The sequence below is a fragment of the Falco punctatus genome (assembly GCF_963210335.1).
Source record: "Falco punctatus genome assembly, chromosome: 1".
NCBI classification, from domain to species: Eukaryota; Metazoa; Chordata; class Aves; order Falconiformes; family Falconidae; genus Falco; species Falco punctatus.
The window spans coordinates 105,494,784-105,509,638 of NC_137580.1; the positions used below are offsets into that span (position 1 = coordinate 105,494,784).

At 57.6% G+C, this 14,855-nt stretch overlaps 1 protein-coding gene across 1 annotated transcript in view; it reads left to right on the forward strand.

The window, feature by feature from the left end:
• CUX1 (cut like homeobox 1) overlaps positions 1-2,906 on the forward strand; it is a 281,049-nt gene extending 278,143 nt beyond the window's left edge. Inside the window, exons 22-23 of the mRNA XM_080393239.1 lie at positions 570-634; positions 1,102-2,906. Of these exons, the coding sequence (XP_080249365.1) occupies positions 570-634; positions 1,102-1,162 (126 nt within the window). The 3' untranslated portion in view covers positions 1,163-2,906. The remainder of the gene's footprint in view (positions 1-569; positions 635-1,101) is intronic.
• The last annotated feature ends 11,949 nt before the right edge of the window (positions 2,907-14,855 follow it).

Genomic DNA, 14,855 nt, shown 5'->3' on the forward strand with positions numbered 1-14,855 from the left:
TAATTGCCCTGGTGATAACAACAGCTTACAGAACTCCAGGGCTTGAATGCACCCTCTTTCCAAAACCCACCGCTGCCTCCCTGCCTCCTTGGACCACAGGACCACATGGAAACCTGGTGGCATGAAGGGAAAAAGGAACCAAACCAAGCAGTGACCTTCCTTCAGCCTGTTCCAAACCCACATCTCCATCCCGGCGCAGCCTGGAGGGCACCCACCTTACCCCAAACCACCGCAGCGCTGCCCCAGAAAAATAACCCACTGGAAAAGGTCACCCTGACTGTCCCCAGGGCACAGGCTGGGTTTCTCCGTGTCCCCCTGAAGCACAGGCTGGGTTTCTCCGTGCTGGTGATCCAAGGCTGCAAACCCAGCTTTACCCAGAGCATCGCTTTCGGTCTCTGCTTGACGCACAAAAACCACAGGCACTTGCAAGATGCTGCGGCAGAGACTTTGCTGGTGGCGGTGGGGATGGGGTGGCAGGGACACGGGATGGCCCAGCGGTGACACAGGCAGTGAGGGCAGGCAGAGGTGGGCAGGTGAAAGCAGGGCTGACTGTATTTCGTACTTTGCAGGTGCTCTACAAAACGGCCTGGAGCGAGAGCGTGGGGAGGGACTGTGCTGCCTACTGCGCTAAGAAGTGGGTGTGAGGGCGCGCTGGGGCAGCCTGGCCCCGGGGGTCGGGAGCATCGTCTGCCTGGGTTTGGTGGGCAGAGCGTGGTGGTTTGCAGCAGATTTTTGGGCACTGCTCGGTGCACCTCTGTCCTGGAAAATGAGGGGGGTTATTTGGGTTTTAAACCCTTAATCCGGTGAGGATGGGAGGGAGAAAAAATGCATGGGGCAGGGCAACTGCCTGTCTTCAGTCAGGTGTTTTCCAAATCCCTTCCCGTGAGCAGTTCTTGCCCGGCAAGGAAGCCTGCTAAAGCCAGGCATGAGCCATGCCTTGACTCCGCTGCCCTGAGCAGCTCCCCGGCGCTGCTGCCCGTGGCTGGAGGAAAGTGTGGGGTAACGATGGCAGCCAGCGCTCAGAAACAGCGCGGATCCAGCTCAGCCATCGAAGCGCTTTAGACCTTGCTGCAAATTAATGTGCCTGTGCTCTTTCCCCAGGTACGCCGACCACGTCCACAAGTTCCACGAGAACGGGGACGCGGGCGACATGTGGCAGTGACGGCTGGATGCAGCCCCGCTGGCACCGGCTCCCCTTCCATCCCACCGCAGGATCTGTCCCTCTGTCCCTTCATGCCCTGCCAGCTGCTTCACTATAGCTTTGCTTTCTGCTTTGTAGGATGGAGGCAGTTATCACCCCACCCCCCCCTCCCCGCTCCCACCCTTGGAAATCAGAAGCCTCAACTAACAGAGAGTCATTTTGCAGGACACGGTGTTCCAGCCCTCCCTCCCTCCCCGGAGGAGGCTGCAGCAGTGTCCGTGTCCTGACGTCCCAGAGAGTTCAGTCTTTACCAAAATACACGGAAAAAGCAGGATAAGAGGTACTTCTCTTGGATGCAACCTCTTTCCGTCCTGTTCCAAGTCCAGTGCAACACTGGGTGGACTAAATTTAGCCAAGAACAGGGGGAAAACCCGATCTCCTGAACTTACATTTTCAAGCATCGTGATATTTGAAAATTCCTATTTTGCTCCGGTTTGTTGAATTATCAGAAGGCAAGCAGTCCTGCCGGGCTCTGACAGAGCAAGCGAGGCAGCAGCAGGTAACAATCAGTCATCCCCGAAGATGGGGTTGCTCTCGCTGCCTCTTGAGTCAAGTGAAGCGGCTGCTCAGCCCTGTGCTTCCCCTGAAGGGTGGGTGACCTGGGACCTTCAGCAGCATCTCTCACTGCACTGCTGGGTACCACAGATGCTCTTCTGCATCTCCAGTAATGAGCTGGAGCCCTTGGCTTGAAAACAGCCCAGCTAGTTAGGACTTAAGGGGCATGAAGGGAAGTGTTGCAGGTCAGGATGCTCCAGACTCTCCTGGCTGAGATGTTTCTGCTGAGCTTTGGTTGCCCTTCTGGGTGCACCGGTTTCACCTAACCCAGGTGGTACCTGCCTCGTATGGGGCTTTACTTGTCCTGTAGCTGATCTGCTCAACCTCTGACCCTTGTAGGAAACCACAAGTCGAATCAAGCAATTGCCGGTGACGGGTTTGCTGGGCAATGAACAGTGGGATGCTAATTTGGGTTGATTGGGGGAGACAGAGGTGATAGAAGAGGCTCTGATTAAAAAGGGCAGATCCCAGCACCCCCAATTCCTGCCTCAGCTCACTGCGACCACATGGTGCAGGAAGATATTAGCTTGTTAGCGTGGTCCTCAATTAAAATTCCCCTCCAAAGAAAGGAGAATAGTGTTGCTTCCAATTAATATTTCATTGCAGATTCAGATCTATTCACATTCACGCTGCTGGGAAGCCGGGGCCTCTAATGGAGCATGCAGGCAGCGATAGGCTTCACATCTGCCACAGGCAGCCCAGGTTTATTTATAGGAGCTGTGGCCCGCGGCAAAATGTAAAATACTCGTAAACTGAGGGGAAGGATAAAGCCTGAGGGACCGACCTGCACCTGTCCCACTTGGCTTGGGGTAAACTGAGCCCGTCCGGAAAGGAGACACACGCGGGGCGAGATGCCAGCAAGGGGGGGGATGCTGCCGTATGCCGGGGACCTCTTCATAAACTAATCAACTTCAGATGTGGAGGAGATGAGCTTTTGCTGTCCGAAATCAGTAGCTCGGAAACGTGATCTGGGACGTTTGTTGAGGCTTTGTTGGGAAGGTTAAATTTGCTTTTTTTAGAAGCTGTATGTGGTGTTCTTGGAATTGCAAAACTTCTGCAGCTATTCACACTTGTACTCTTCATAAATGACTTAAAATAGATGTTGAGTTCTGCAGGACAAGCGATAAAATAAACTTAGACATGCATTGGCTGGGTTGCTTTTGTGCTTTGCTTTTTTTTTTTTTTTTTCACTTTTGATATTAAACAACTGAGAAATGTCCTGCTGGAGTCCAAGGGCAGTGTGTGCAGCTAATTTTAGAAACCCATTACAGCAGCTACAGGCAGTGATGTCTCGCAGCGCCGGGAAAGGCAGGACCTCTGTCCCTGTGTGCTGGAGCCGTTGTCCCGGCTCCCGGTGAGCGCTGGCATCCCATGGGCCAGGGGAAACGCTCCCAGCACAGGAGGGACCACGGGAGCAGAGGGGCTTGAGCCCAGGCAGCCTCCAAGCCCGGAGCTGTTCTGTCTATCCCCTGGCTAATTTGGGGGGAGCTGATCGTGATCCCCTGCTTTTTCATCTCCCTGTTTCCTTGTTTCTCCAGCCCCAGGGGACCCCAGCACCCCTGGCTGGCAGGGCTGGGCTGCCTTGCGGGCTCTGACCCTGGGGTTTAGCCCCAGCTTCCTTCAGCCGAGCCCAGCAGGTGCCGGGGGGCTGGGGAGAGCCAAGACACACACCCCCCCGCTGCAAGGGGCCGGAGGGCAGAGGGCTGGGGTGGGGGTTTTGCAGCCCCTGGGGATGCCCAGGTCTTGCTGGTCCTGGAGCTGCCAGGTTTTGTCCCTCGGGCAGAGCTGTCACCTCCTTCCACGCAAAATAAAAATTACAACTGTGCTGGTTTGTCCCCAAATCACCCCTGAGAAGGGCAGGGGTTAGATGTAGGGGGCTGTTTTCTAATCTCACTGTTTTGCGGCTTCCAGTAACCCCTACGGCCATGGCACGGACCCGCATCTCCTCACCTTCCCCCAGCACCGGCCACCGGCGAGGGGCTGCGCACACCCCGGCATCGCAGTGAGCACCAGCAGCGCTCGGGGTAATGCTCGTCCCAGCCCCGGCGATGTCAGGGCAGCGAGGGGACGCCTGGGTGTCCCAGACAGCAGACAACTGCTGCTCCCGAGCGTCCAGCTCCGGCTGCCAAAACCCTCTGACCGGAGGCAGGGAAAGCCCGAACCGGGGAGGGCTCTGGGGTCACTGCCTGCCCGCGGCTGCCCGGCACCTCGGCCAAGTTTTCGGAGCCGCTTTCTAGAGACGTGCTGGAGGCAAAGGGCTGGGGCAGAGCTGGGGGGCTGCAGGGCTCTGGGGGGAGCCTCGTCCCTCCGGGCAGAGCAGCGCGGGCTCGAACAGCCAGCAAGATGCTCGTGTGTAGCACCAAACAAAAATTTGCAATTTTGGTGGCTAGGAAGATGCCCTAGGGCTGTCCTTGGGTGGCTGGGCACAGGGAGATGTCTCCTGTGGCCCCCAACACCTCGTGGCACCTCTGGCCAAGTTCGGCAAGACAGGACACAGCACAGCATTGCTGGCAACCCAGTGCCCAGACCCCCTTCCACTCCAAAAATCGAAGCGGGGGGTCAATTAAAGGAAGCAGGAGCCCCAGACTCAGGCAAGAGCTACAGTTAGGTGCTTTGCCATGGGCAGGAGAAGCAGCCCTGTGCCCGACGGCGAGCAGGAGCAGGGCTGTCCTTGCTGTCCCGGGGTGTGCGGGGGTCGGGGTGCCACACCGCACCCTGCCTGGCCCACTGCCGGTTACTCGGGTGTCACCGGCCGCGCTGGGCGACCTTTTGGGGACACCCTCGGTTCTCCTTAAGGTTGGGCGAGGAGAGAAACAGCGACAGGGCAGCATCCCCCGCACCGTTCCGGAATGCCGTGCCCCATGTGCAGGAGCCCCCGGCTGCAGTGGTGGCCCCCGCAGCACGTGCGCAGGCTGGGGCTGATTCAGCACGAGAAGGGACGAGGTGTCCAACCGTGGCAGCGGCGCGATGGCAGCAGCCAGCGGTGGATGCACCGACACCTCTGCGCGGGCCTTGGTGCTCCTTCGTGCACAGCGCGGGGGCAGGTATTGCATCGCATCTCCCCGCTGCTGTGCTCGAGCAGCTTCCCTGCAGCTCCCTGGGCACACCTATAGACCCACACTGCTACATACGCATGTGCCTATAGACCTGCAGCCCTATAGACACACAGCCATAGAGTCAGGCACCCACCCTGAGCCCCAGCACCCCCTGAGCCCCGCTTTCAGCCAGGTTCGGAGGGCAGCCCCAAAGCACCCGCAGCCTGGTCCTTGCTGGGCTCCTGCCTCTTTTAAGAGGCAGGGAGGGGAGATGGGGAGGGATTTTTTGCTAATTTGATTTGAAAACCCATTTTATCCCTGAGTGACTTGAAAGAAAAGGATTTCTGCGACCCCTTGCTCTCCCTCGCTGTTTTAAATTTGATTATGGGAAACAATTTTAATTAGTATTGACAGATATTCAGAAAAATAATTACGGGAAAACCTGTGCTTTTTATATCCATTTAACCTGCGAATCTTCCATCCCATCTGAGACCCAGGCTGAATTTCGGGGGGTGATGGTGGGTTATATAGTAGTAAAAGGCTCCTGGGGAAGCCCGGCTGGCTAATGAGATAACAGGCTGCTCACATCTGGGTCACAAGTTCAGTTTTTGCCGCAGGCAAAGGAGACAGGAGAGAAATCACTGCCAGGATGCGGCCGATCTGTCCTGATCCTCGGCTGCGGCGCACACCCCATCTGCGCCCTGGGCAGGGGGCCCAGCACAGCCCCAGCCCCACACCGTGCCCCCCGTGCAGGGGATGCTGAACGCCCCGGCAGCCCAGTTAGCACATGGAGGAGCGGGGCCATGGGCGGTGTTTGCAGCTCAAGCCACAGCAGCAATTATTGGGCTGCTAGAAGAAAAAATAATACCATTTTTTTCAAAAAGCCTCCGGCCAGGCACCTCATCCCTCCAGTCCGGATCCTGCTGGCAACGGGTCTCCGGAGCCAGTAACAAGCAGGCAGCAAACGTGTTTGCTCCTGCTCTGCAAATGGAAAAGCGAGATCGATAGGGTCTGAGCGGAGCTGAATGAAGCGGAGCCAGCGCCTGGCGCGCAGGATGCGAGTGAGACTCCCCTGCCAGCAGGAAAGGAGCTTTGCAAACACAAACACACGCAGAGCCAGCGCCGGGAGAAACGCGCCCGGTGCTGTGGGTTATTTTAAGTTCAGGGTGTACCCAGTAAATGCAGCAGATAAACAGATCGCTGGGCTGGGAGCTCGCAGGGTCTGTCGCACTGGGTCAGTGCATGGAGGCAGCCCAGATAGAAAATAAGATATAATGGGTTTGGCTATCTGGAGGCAGGAGCCTGACCAGCCTGGCCATAGGGATCGATTGGTATTTATTTTTGGAAGAGTGGCTCTAATTATCCTCTGTAAGCAGGCAGGGAAATGGTGGTGGCTTTCCACCGCCTGATGCCTTTAAATCAAGGCTGAACATCTGTCTGGAAGACATGCTCTGGTTCAGCCGGGAGTTACGGCCACGCGGCAGGAATTATCGGCCAAGGGCACATGGCCCCCCGCATGGCGCAGGGCGGACAGCACGGCTTTATGAGCGATGAGCCATCATCCCTCTCATTTCTTTCCGAATAGATGGAGCAGCCAGGGCTGCTGGGTTTAGGCAGCTCGTTTTAAAATCCCGAGCAGGGTTTGACTGCTGGGCACTCCCTCGGCCACGGTGCGTTGGTCATGATGCTCTTCCCACATGGCCACCCCCGGCTGGGACAGCCGGTGCAGTGCAAGAGGTGACGGCAGCCGGTGGAGGGACATGGGGGCACGTGGGAGTCACAGCGGGGTTGTCTCGATGCTGAAATGGCAGCAGTGGGGTGGCACCGTGCCGTGTCGCAGCAGAGCTGGGCATCACTGCTGCGAGCCCCTATGATGCTATGGGAGCCCTGAGAACCCTGTTAATAGGGGAGCGGGGTTATGAAGCCGGGTGTGGGGCAAGGAGGGCAAAAGCAAAGCAGGATCCTCCGCATGGCCGTGCTGGAAGGTGCCGGCTGGTAATAACTGTTTTATTGCTTCCTGTTGTGTTAGACATCTGATGGCAAGCCAGGGCCGAAAGCTGGTGCAGCATATGGAGCAGCCCCCCCGTCCTCCCCCTCCGCCTTATTTACAGAGTCTCCCTGGAGATGGGCCTCACAGGCTTTTCCAGCTCGGAGTGGAAGCGGAAAAATATTTACCTCGCTCCCCCCCCCCCCCCCCCCCCCCAAGTCTGTTCTCATTAAGGCAGGAAAACGTAAACGAGACACAGAAGGTGGAAATGCTGCGCTGCCACGGCGAGCACCAGGGGAGCGACAGGGATGGGGATGTCAAAGGGGCCATGGGCAAGGACCCTCCCCAGGGGTCCCTGCTCCCTGCAAGGACCTTAGCCTGTGCCAGGGGCTCCACCAAACCCAGCCCTTCACTTTCCAACCCTGCCTTCAGGGGGAGGCGCTGGGGGTGGCACAAGGACACTTCGGTGTCCCGCCGCCCCCGTTGCAGCCGCAGCCCCATGGGGATTTGCAGAGCCCTTCCTGGTATGGCTTCATCCTAGGGGTGCCCCAGGGTGGGGGTCCTGGGGCAGTGCCCACCTCCAGGCTTTGCTTTGGCAGCCCAACAGTTTGCAAAGTGGGCATGGAAAGGTTGCACCTCCAAAATCCCCTGGGTTTTGCCTTTATTCCTTAATTATGGGGGTTTTAACATTGACCAGCACAGGACAGATGCCCGCAAGGTGCCAACCCTCCAACATGCTGGTGTGAAGGTCTCCCACCAGCACCAGCATTGCAATGGGAAAAAGAAAAAAGAAAAAAAGAAAAGAAAAAAAAAAAAGGAAGGAAATTGGCTGCGTTTCCCTGAATGATGCCCCAGCCATCGATCACCAAGTCACACCAGGAACCTGGCCAGCACAGCCAGCAGCTCCTGGCTCCATGAGTTGTCTCCTGCCAGCCTGGCCCAGCCATCTGCACCGTGTGGGAAAGCTCAGCCGATACCTGTGTGCAGCCTTTTAATGGGAAAAACCGCGGCTCACGGCCCTGCGTGGGGAAGCCGGCGAGCCACGCTTGGCCCCGGCAGCTCCGCTGGGAACAGCCCCTGCCGAGGGTGAGCTGCCAGCTGGCAACGAGCCACTGGGCGAGTTGGAGCTTCTACCAGCCTTTGGCACAGCTCGGTGAGCTGAAGGGGTAAGAGATCATGCAGGAATTAAGACAAGGGGCAGGAGGGATGCAGGGACACGTGCTGCCGATGCGGTCTTCCCAGTGGCAAAAGGCATGACTCCCTTTGGCTTCACCGGTAAGGTGTGCCTGGCCGCGGGGGGAGTTTCCAGCTGGGCAGGTGCTGGTGCCAGGCAGAGCCATGGGTGCCCGAGGGATGCACCCACTCTTGCCGGGGCATCCAGGTGGCTCAGGCATGCCAGGATCTTGGCCCAACTGTGGGCACAGTGTGAGTGTCAGACGGGGAGCAGGTCCCACCCAAGCTGGCAGAAATAACACGCTTTTCCTTTCTTCTAACCCGTTTTGCCCCCTTTCTTGCATCTGTCCACAGCTGGAAGGGGCTGGGAAGTGCTGCTGACCAAGGGTGCTGTGCTGAGCCACTGGCTGTGCCTTGTCCCCATCGACGGAGCTTTGCCCCTCTTGGAGGGGGCTTTGTCCTCATTGCTTGGAGCTTGGTCCCCCTTGCATGGTGCTTTGCTCCTGTTGCATTAGTGCTTCGTCACCATGGTACAGGGCTTTGTCCCCCTGGCACAGTGCTTCATTCCTGTTCCGTCAGTGCTTCAGCACCATCGCACAGGGCTCTCCCTCTATTGCATTAGTGCTAGTGCTTCATCACCATCACACAGGGCTCTCCCTCTGTTGCATTAGTGCTTCATCACCATTGCACAGGCTTTGTCCCCATGGCATGGTGGTTTGTTCCCCTGGCACGGTGCTTTGTTCCTGTTGCATCAATGCTTCATCGCCATTGCAGTGCTTTCCCTCTATTGCATTAGTGTTTCATCAACATTGCAGGGTGCTTTATCCCGGCTGCATTAGTGCTTTCTCCCCTGCACTGGTGTTTTCCCCTGTTGCACAGATGCTGCCCCTGTCAGCTCAGCTTTGTAAAGTGAAACAAGTGAAAAAACCCCGGTGCGACCCCCAGCAGCAAAGCCCAGTTTTTGCACCCTCAGAGGAGCGGTGCTGGGGCTGAAGGCAGCACCACAGCCCTGGCACAACCTCCTCTTACACCTCCTCTTGCCCAAAATAACCACCCCCAGCAGCAGCGGGGGAGGGGACGGACAGGGGGACACGACACCGGCACATGCCCTGCCAGGTACGCAGCCAAAAATAGCCGGGGAGGGAGCAGGGGCAGAGGGGACCCACACATCCCGCAGGGGCTCGGCCACGCTCCCAGCTCCCCAAGGGAGGCAGGGATGGGCTGGCAGCACCGGGGTCCCAGTGGGGGCTGAGCACCCCGCTGCGACCCCCCAGGGAGGACAGGTCCTCCCCAGGCATCCTGCAAAACACACCATGGCTCATCGAGGGAGGCGGCGCGAGGTGTGATTTTATGGGATCTGGAGCTGTCCCAGGGATGACGGGGGCCTTGAGCCAGCCGGGGGATGCAGCCCAGCAGCAAAGCAGCTGCAGCTGTGGGCTCTGGGGTACCCTCTCGGCACACCAGCCTTCACCCCAAATCCTTGCCCTGAACATCCAGGATCTGGGGCCTTTCGGGTACCCGTCGCTATGGAAACCCCTTCTCACAGTGCTGAGCCTGCCTGCGCTGCTGCCTTCCCTGAGCTGCAATGCTGCAAGGTGATGCTGGGGGAGGTGGTCCTGCAGGTCCCAGCCACAGCGGGATCAGCAGAACCCCCCCGACACCACCCCACCACCCCCCCCCGTGAGGGTCTCTTGGGGAACGAAAGAGCTCTGTAAGGAGTAATGGGGGTTTTTAACAGCCTCTTGGTGGTTTTAGAGACTTGGGGAAGAGGTTTAGCACAGAGGAGAGCTCTGGGCTGGACCCACATGAATGGTCTTGCTGATGTCCCCAAAAGTGACCCTTCCTCAAGTGCAGGCAGCCAGCACTGCCCCCTCAGCAGCCAAGAAAGGGCTCCTTGCCTTAAAAAAACCTGCTTTGCTCTGCAAACACTGTCCCTTCTGCAGCCTGTTTCCATCGAGCATCCCACTGCCCAGCGAGGTGCTCGGGGTGGGGGTGGCAGCCGGCGTGGGAGCAGGCAAGGCATCGGCCATTCTTCTGCGGGGGAGATGCGGCAGGTCGGGCTGTGCCAGCCCCTGGGGTCCCCACTGATGGAGGGGACCCTGACATCATCCCCACAAGCAGATGCTGCTGGGGCTGCACAGCAATCGGTGCATCTCCCGGGCAGGGTGGGACCCGTCCTTTCCCAGTGTGGTGTCACACTCCTCTGGGGCGACACAGCCTGCCCTGGGGTGGGGAGAGGGCTGCCCTCACTACCACCTTCCCACACCCTGGCCCAGAACTGGGATTTTCCAGAGCTTTTTCCCAGTTCCCCTCCACGCACCAGTCCCTGCAAGCTGGCAGGGTTTAGGACTTTCCCGGCTGCCGCTGTGGGCACCGGGGACTCCTTCGGGGGCACCCAGCACACCAGCCCTGCTGCTCGCACCCACCGGTTCTAAACCACCACGGGCTGCTAAAAAGATGGAAGAAGCTTTCAAAGCTAAGGCAGGGCTGGGATTTTGGAGCAGCTAAGAATTTTAAGAGCTGTTCTGAGTTCAGGCAAAGATGGTTTTGCCTTTAATATTTAATGCTTGCTTTTTTTTTGAACACACGTGCAAGCATGCATTCAGAGCTGCTGCAGGGAGAGCTTTGCACTGCAGAAACACCAGGGCCAGCCTGACCCAGCAGCGTGGGACTGCTTCAAAGCCAAGGTTGCCAGAAGGGCATTCTCCAGCCTGTAGGCAAAACCCTGGGAAACCTCAATGAAAGAGCCACTTGGACCAGCACAGCGGGAAATGCCGGGGAGAGGACCCCACACAGCAAAGATGAGCCCTGTGCCGGCAGGAGCAGCACGGTTTCCCCTCCATCACCAGGCACAAGGAGCTGTTGCTGGAGTGTTTGCAAGCGAGAAAGGTGAAAGCCCTTTCTGTGTGCCTGAAATCTCCAGGGGTTTGGCTCCTGCTGGCTGGAGGCTGTGGGTGCAGAGCAGAGGGACCTCTGGGAGCATGGAGCAGCAGCATCGAGGAGGGAACCCATGTTATGGCCGGGGAGAGCAAGCAGAGAAGGATCCAACCTGGGACAGACCCTGTGGGAGAGCTGTGCCGGATGGAGGATGAGATCCTGCGGTCCTCTCGGTGAACAGCCTGGCTGTGGGTCAGGACCAGCAAAGTGGGCGTCCCAAGCCCATCCCCAAGCAGATGCCACCAAATAGATGCAGCTGCAGGAGGTGACTGAAGGGGGATGCAGTGAGGAGGGCTTTGCTCCTGGAAAAAGCCCTGTCCAGGACAGCACAGCCATGGAGGATGCGTGGGAAGGCTTTTTGAAGCCTTTTCCTCCTGTGGCTGGTTCCTACGCGGTGCTCTGCCCAGGCAAAACAAAGCTCTGACACCACCTTTCAAGCGTGGCTCCAGCAGAGCAGAACAGCACAAAGAAAAGGGATATTTAAGAGACAACCTGAGAGTAGCTAACAGCCTCTGACCTTGCGCCAGCAGAAATAGAAGGCAGCTTGGAAGGCAAGGTGCAAAAGGTACCTGTCCCCCTGGGAGGGATGCGGACCAGGTCACCCTGGCAGGGCAGGCACGGCCATGGGGAGCAGCAAAGGAGCAGAGCCCTCGGGCGAGAGGGGGCAGGAGCAATCACACTGCGGGTTTGGTTTGGGTTTTTTTGCTAGTTTCAGCTCTGCAGCCCCAGGTGTGGATGCACTAAGGTCGTCGTCGTCCCCCCCCCCACAATACAAAGACTGGCGTTGGGGTGCTCGTCCCGACGCAGTGCTCTGCATCTGCTTGCAAATGCTTGCACGCTTGGCGAGCTCTCCACCTGCCGCCCTGCCAGCGGGTGCGGAGGGGAAGTTTTAGCACAGAAAAAGCATTGCTTTTCATTTGCATCAGCAGGAGGAAGAAGAGCAGCCGCAGCACCAGCGCTGGGCTCCAGTGGCCTCCCCTGCAGTGGCCCGACTCCCGTGCCAGGGATGTGTCCTCATAGGAGATGTTGCGTTTCTGGATGCAGCTGTCTCTCTTCCAAACGCATTCCCTGGAGACACTGAGTAAGCACAAATACTGTCCTGCTGGTGTGGGGCTGGGGCATTCAGAGGGTCTCGGTAGGGTCCATCCCAGCAGGAGGCAGCGGAAGAGGATTCTCCTTCTTGGAGGCATCAGGATCAGGCAAAATAAAACACTTTAGGATGGGAAGTCTTGAATCATGTCAGCTGATGCCAAGCTGGACATGCCCTTTATGCTCCTAATACCACTCCCAGGGCTGCCAGGGATGCAGAAGGATCAAGCCTGAACCCTCTCTGCACCTGACAGTGTTATCAGGAGATTGCACTCCTTCCCCACTCGTTAGCCCCAAATATTGCTCCCTTCCCAGCTGGGCTGGACACTGAGCAGTCGCTAAACACAATCCTGAACAGATGTTTGAAGCGCAAAAGAGCTGGGCCATGGTGGGGGACAGGCTGCGCACACACAAGAAGGATGAATTGTTGATGCTGCAAGCTGGCCAGCTGCTCTCCTGCAAGGCTCCTCCACTCAGCCGATGCTCTCTGTCTGCATCCAACCCCATCGGTCATCCTGGGGGGAGATGAGGATGGGGTTTGGTCCTCTTTGTCCATCCTCCTGTTTGTCTATCTTCCTCCGGGGGATTTCAGCTGGTCTGGCTTTGCGCTGGTCTGCGGTTGGGCTTGTCCATCTTTGAGGGTCACCTTGGGAGAACATCGCTCAGCCAGGACTGCTCAGGATCCCTGGGCAGGGGGAAGGAAAAGCGCAGGTTGCAGAGGAAATTCTAGTCATGGTCTTTGTGCCGAAAGGAAAGGGCTTTTCTCCCTGTCTCAGGTAAGTCCCGAGTCAGGGTGTAAGGAGGAGAAGGGAATTTGCACGTCAAGGTCTTCACATCAGCACGATCCCCCGGAGAAAGCGCCTCCAGCCCTGCGGCCGACTGTCATGGACTGTTTGCCTTCTCTAACACACCAAAGGACATTTTAAAGCAACTTCTCCCGCACAAATAAATATAAAACCAAACCGCTGTTTCTCCTGGTTTCTTCTCTTTTCTCCTTTCATCCCTGTGACATCTTCCTCCAGTAAATCCTTCCCTTACATCTCATTAGAGACTGTTCCTGGACAATTTGCAGCTGTGACAACCCAGGAGCTGCCTGGGGCCTGTCTGCCTGGCTGACAACTCACATACGCACCCGGCTTTTTGCTGTGCCTGCACCACCAAATGGTTTCACGGCTGCGCTGCCCCATGCCACGGCCATGGATGTCTCCTACCTTCCTTTCCAGGGTGTTCCTGGGATGCTGGACCAAACACTTCACCTCCCACCCCTGCTTTCCTCCCCCCAGCCCTCTCCTCCGTCCCCACCACGGTTTTGCAGCTCTGCAAACCCACAGCATTAGGGTTTTGCGAGAAAAAGCCGCAAGAGCATTACGGTCCCCGGATAACCCCCTGCCTGCCCCAGGATGCGGCGAGGATGGAGGCGATGAAATTAAAAATAACTGGCTTCGCCGGGAGGTGCGGGTGGCGGAGAGTGCGCTGCCGGAGCTGGCACGGCCGGGCTGCCGGATGCCTCCAGGCACAGGATTTCAAGGGCACGTCACGCTCCAGCCGGGCGGCTGCCAGCAGCCCTCCCCAGTGCTGGCTGTGCCGCTCTCTTGCCTCCTTCCAGCAATTTTTTAAGGCAGCTAATAGCTCCGAGGGAGTCCCGGCATAATGAGAATTGGCAGAAGCGAGCAGATATTAGGTTTATTCACCACCAGTTTTAAATCATTGAGCATAGCAGAAAGGCCGTGTTCCTACAAAGCAATATGTTCTGCTTTGCTTGCATCGCGGTTCCTATTAAAAGGGCTTAGTGATGAATGGGGACAGTGGTGTCTGCGGGGGGAGCGGTGCCGGCCAGCTCCAGCGGTGCTCTGGTGAAGGGACAGGGACAGCGGGACCAGAAACTGGGGCCAAGGATTTGAGCCGAAGCTCGTCTGCATCTACAGGAGCTCCCACCGGCTGCAGGCTGGGACTCGTGAAGAATTTACATCCATTGAAGGCAGCCTGTGGCTCCAGTTTAAAAATAAAGCCTTAAAAAGATAATTTGGGGAGCTGGACCGGGGATGCTCTTTTGCACAGCGGAACACAGTTCCTCAGGGATTGCTGAGAAAAGTCGCGAGAGAAGTTAAACTTTTCACCTCGGCAATTATTGTATGTCTCTTTGGGCAAGGCACAGACCTAAAATTAGCCCTCAAATCCTTTTGAAGGTTGGGATTTTTCAAGTGACTGACCAGCAGCAGCGCAAACTGTGCACTTCCACACGGATCCCTGGGGTTTTTTTTAATTGCAGCCTTGCAAGGTTACCCGGTGTTTCATCGCAAGCAAGGCCGGGCTTTCCAACCTTGTTTTACACATCCTGAAACAAGCAGCAACCCACAGAGGGAAGGCAGAAGAAGGCCTGTTACGTACCAAAGTCTTTGCCATCACAAAACTTTTTTTCCTGGATCATGGGAGAAAACCCAGCGTTCCAGCCCTTCCCTGGGCCGCTGGCATGTTTTGCTCTCGAGCGATGTTGGGGATCATCTGGGATGCCGGGCTTTCTGCTGCTCGCACGGCACTTGGAACCCAGGAGGGGTGAAGAGCGGGGTCTGAAGCAAGTGGCTGCCATCAGCTGGGGGAGCACAGGGCACCCCGCCAGGCTCCCTGCGCCCAGCACCCTGCCTCTGCCCCAGCACCCTGCAGCCCCTTTGCCCACCCAGCTGGACCCTCCGCCTGGCCGGCAATGAGGGCGTGAAAGCTGGGGTTGTCCTTGCCATCGCTGCCTCTTCCCGCAGAGGATGCTCTGGATGGTTCCATGGCACGGGCAGGGCATCGGCCAGGGCTACCGGAGCCACGCCATGCGGCTCCCAGCCCTGCCGGCGATCGATAGCGAATGCAATGAAACCCTTAATGAAATTCC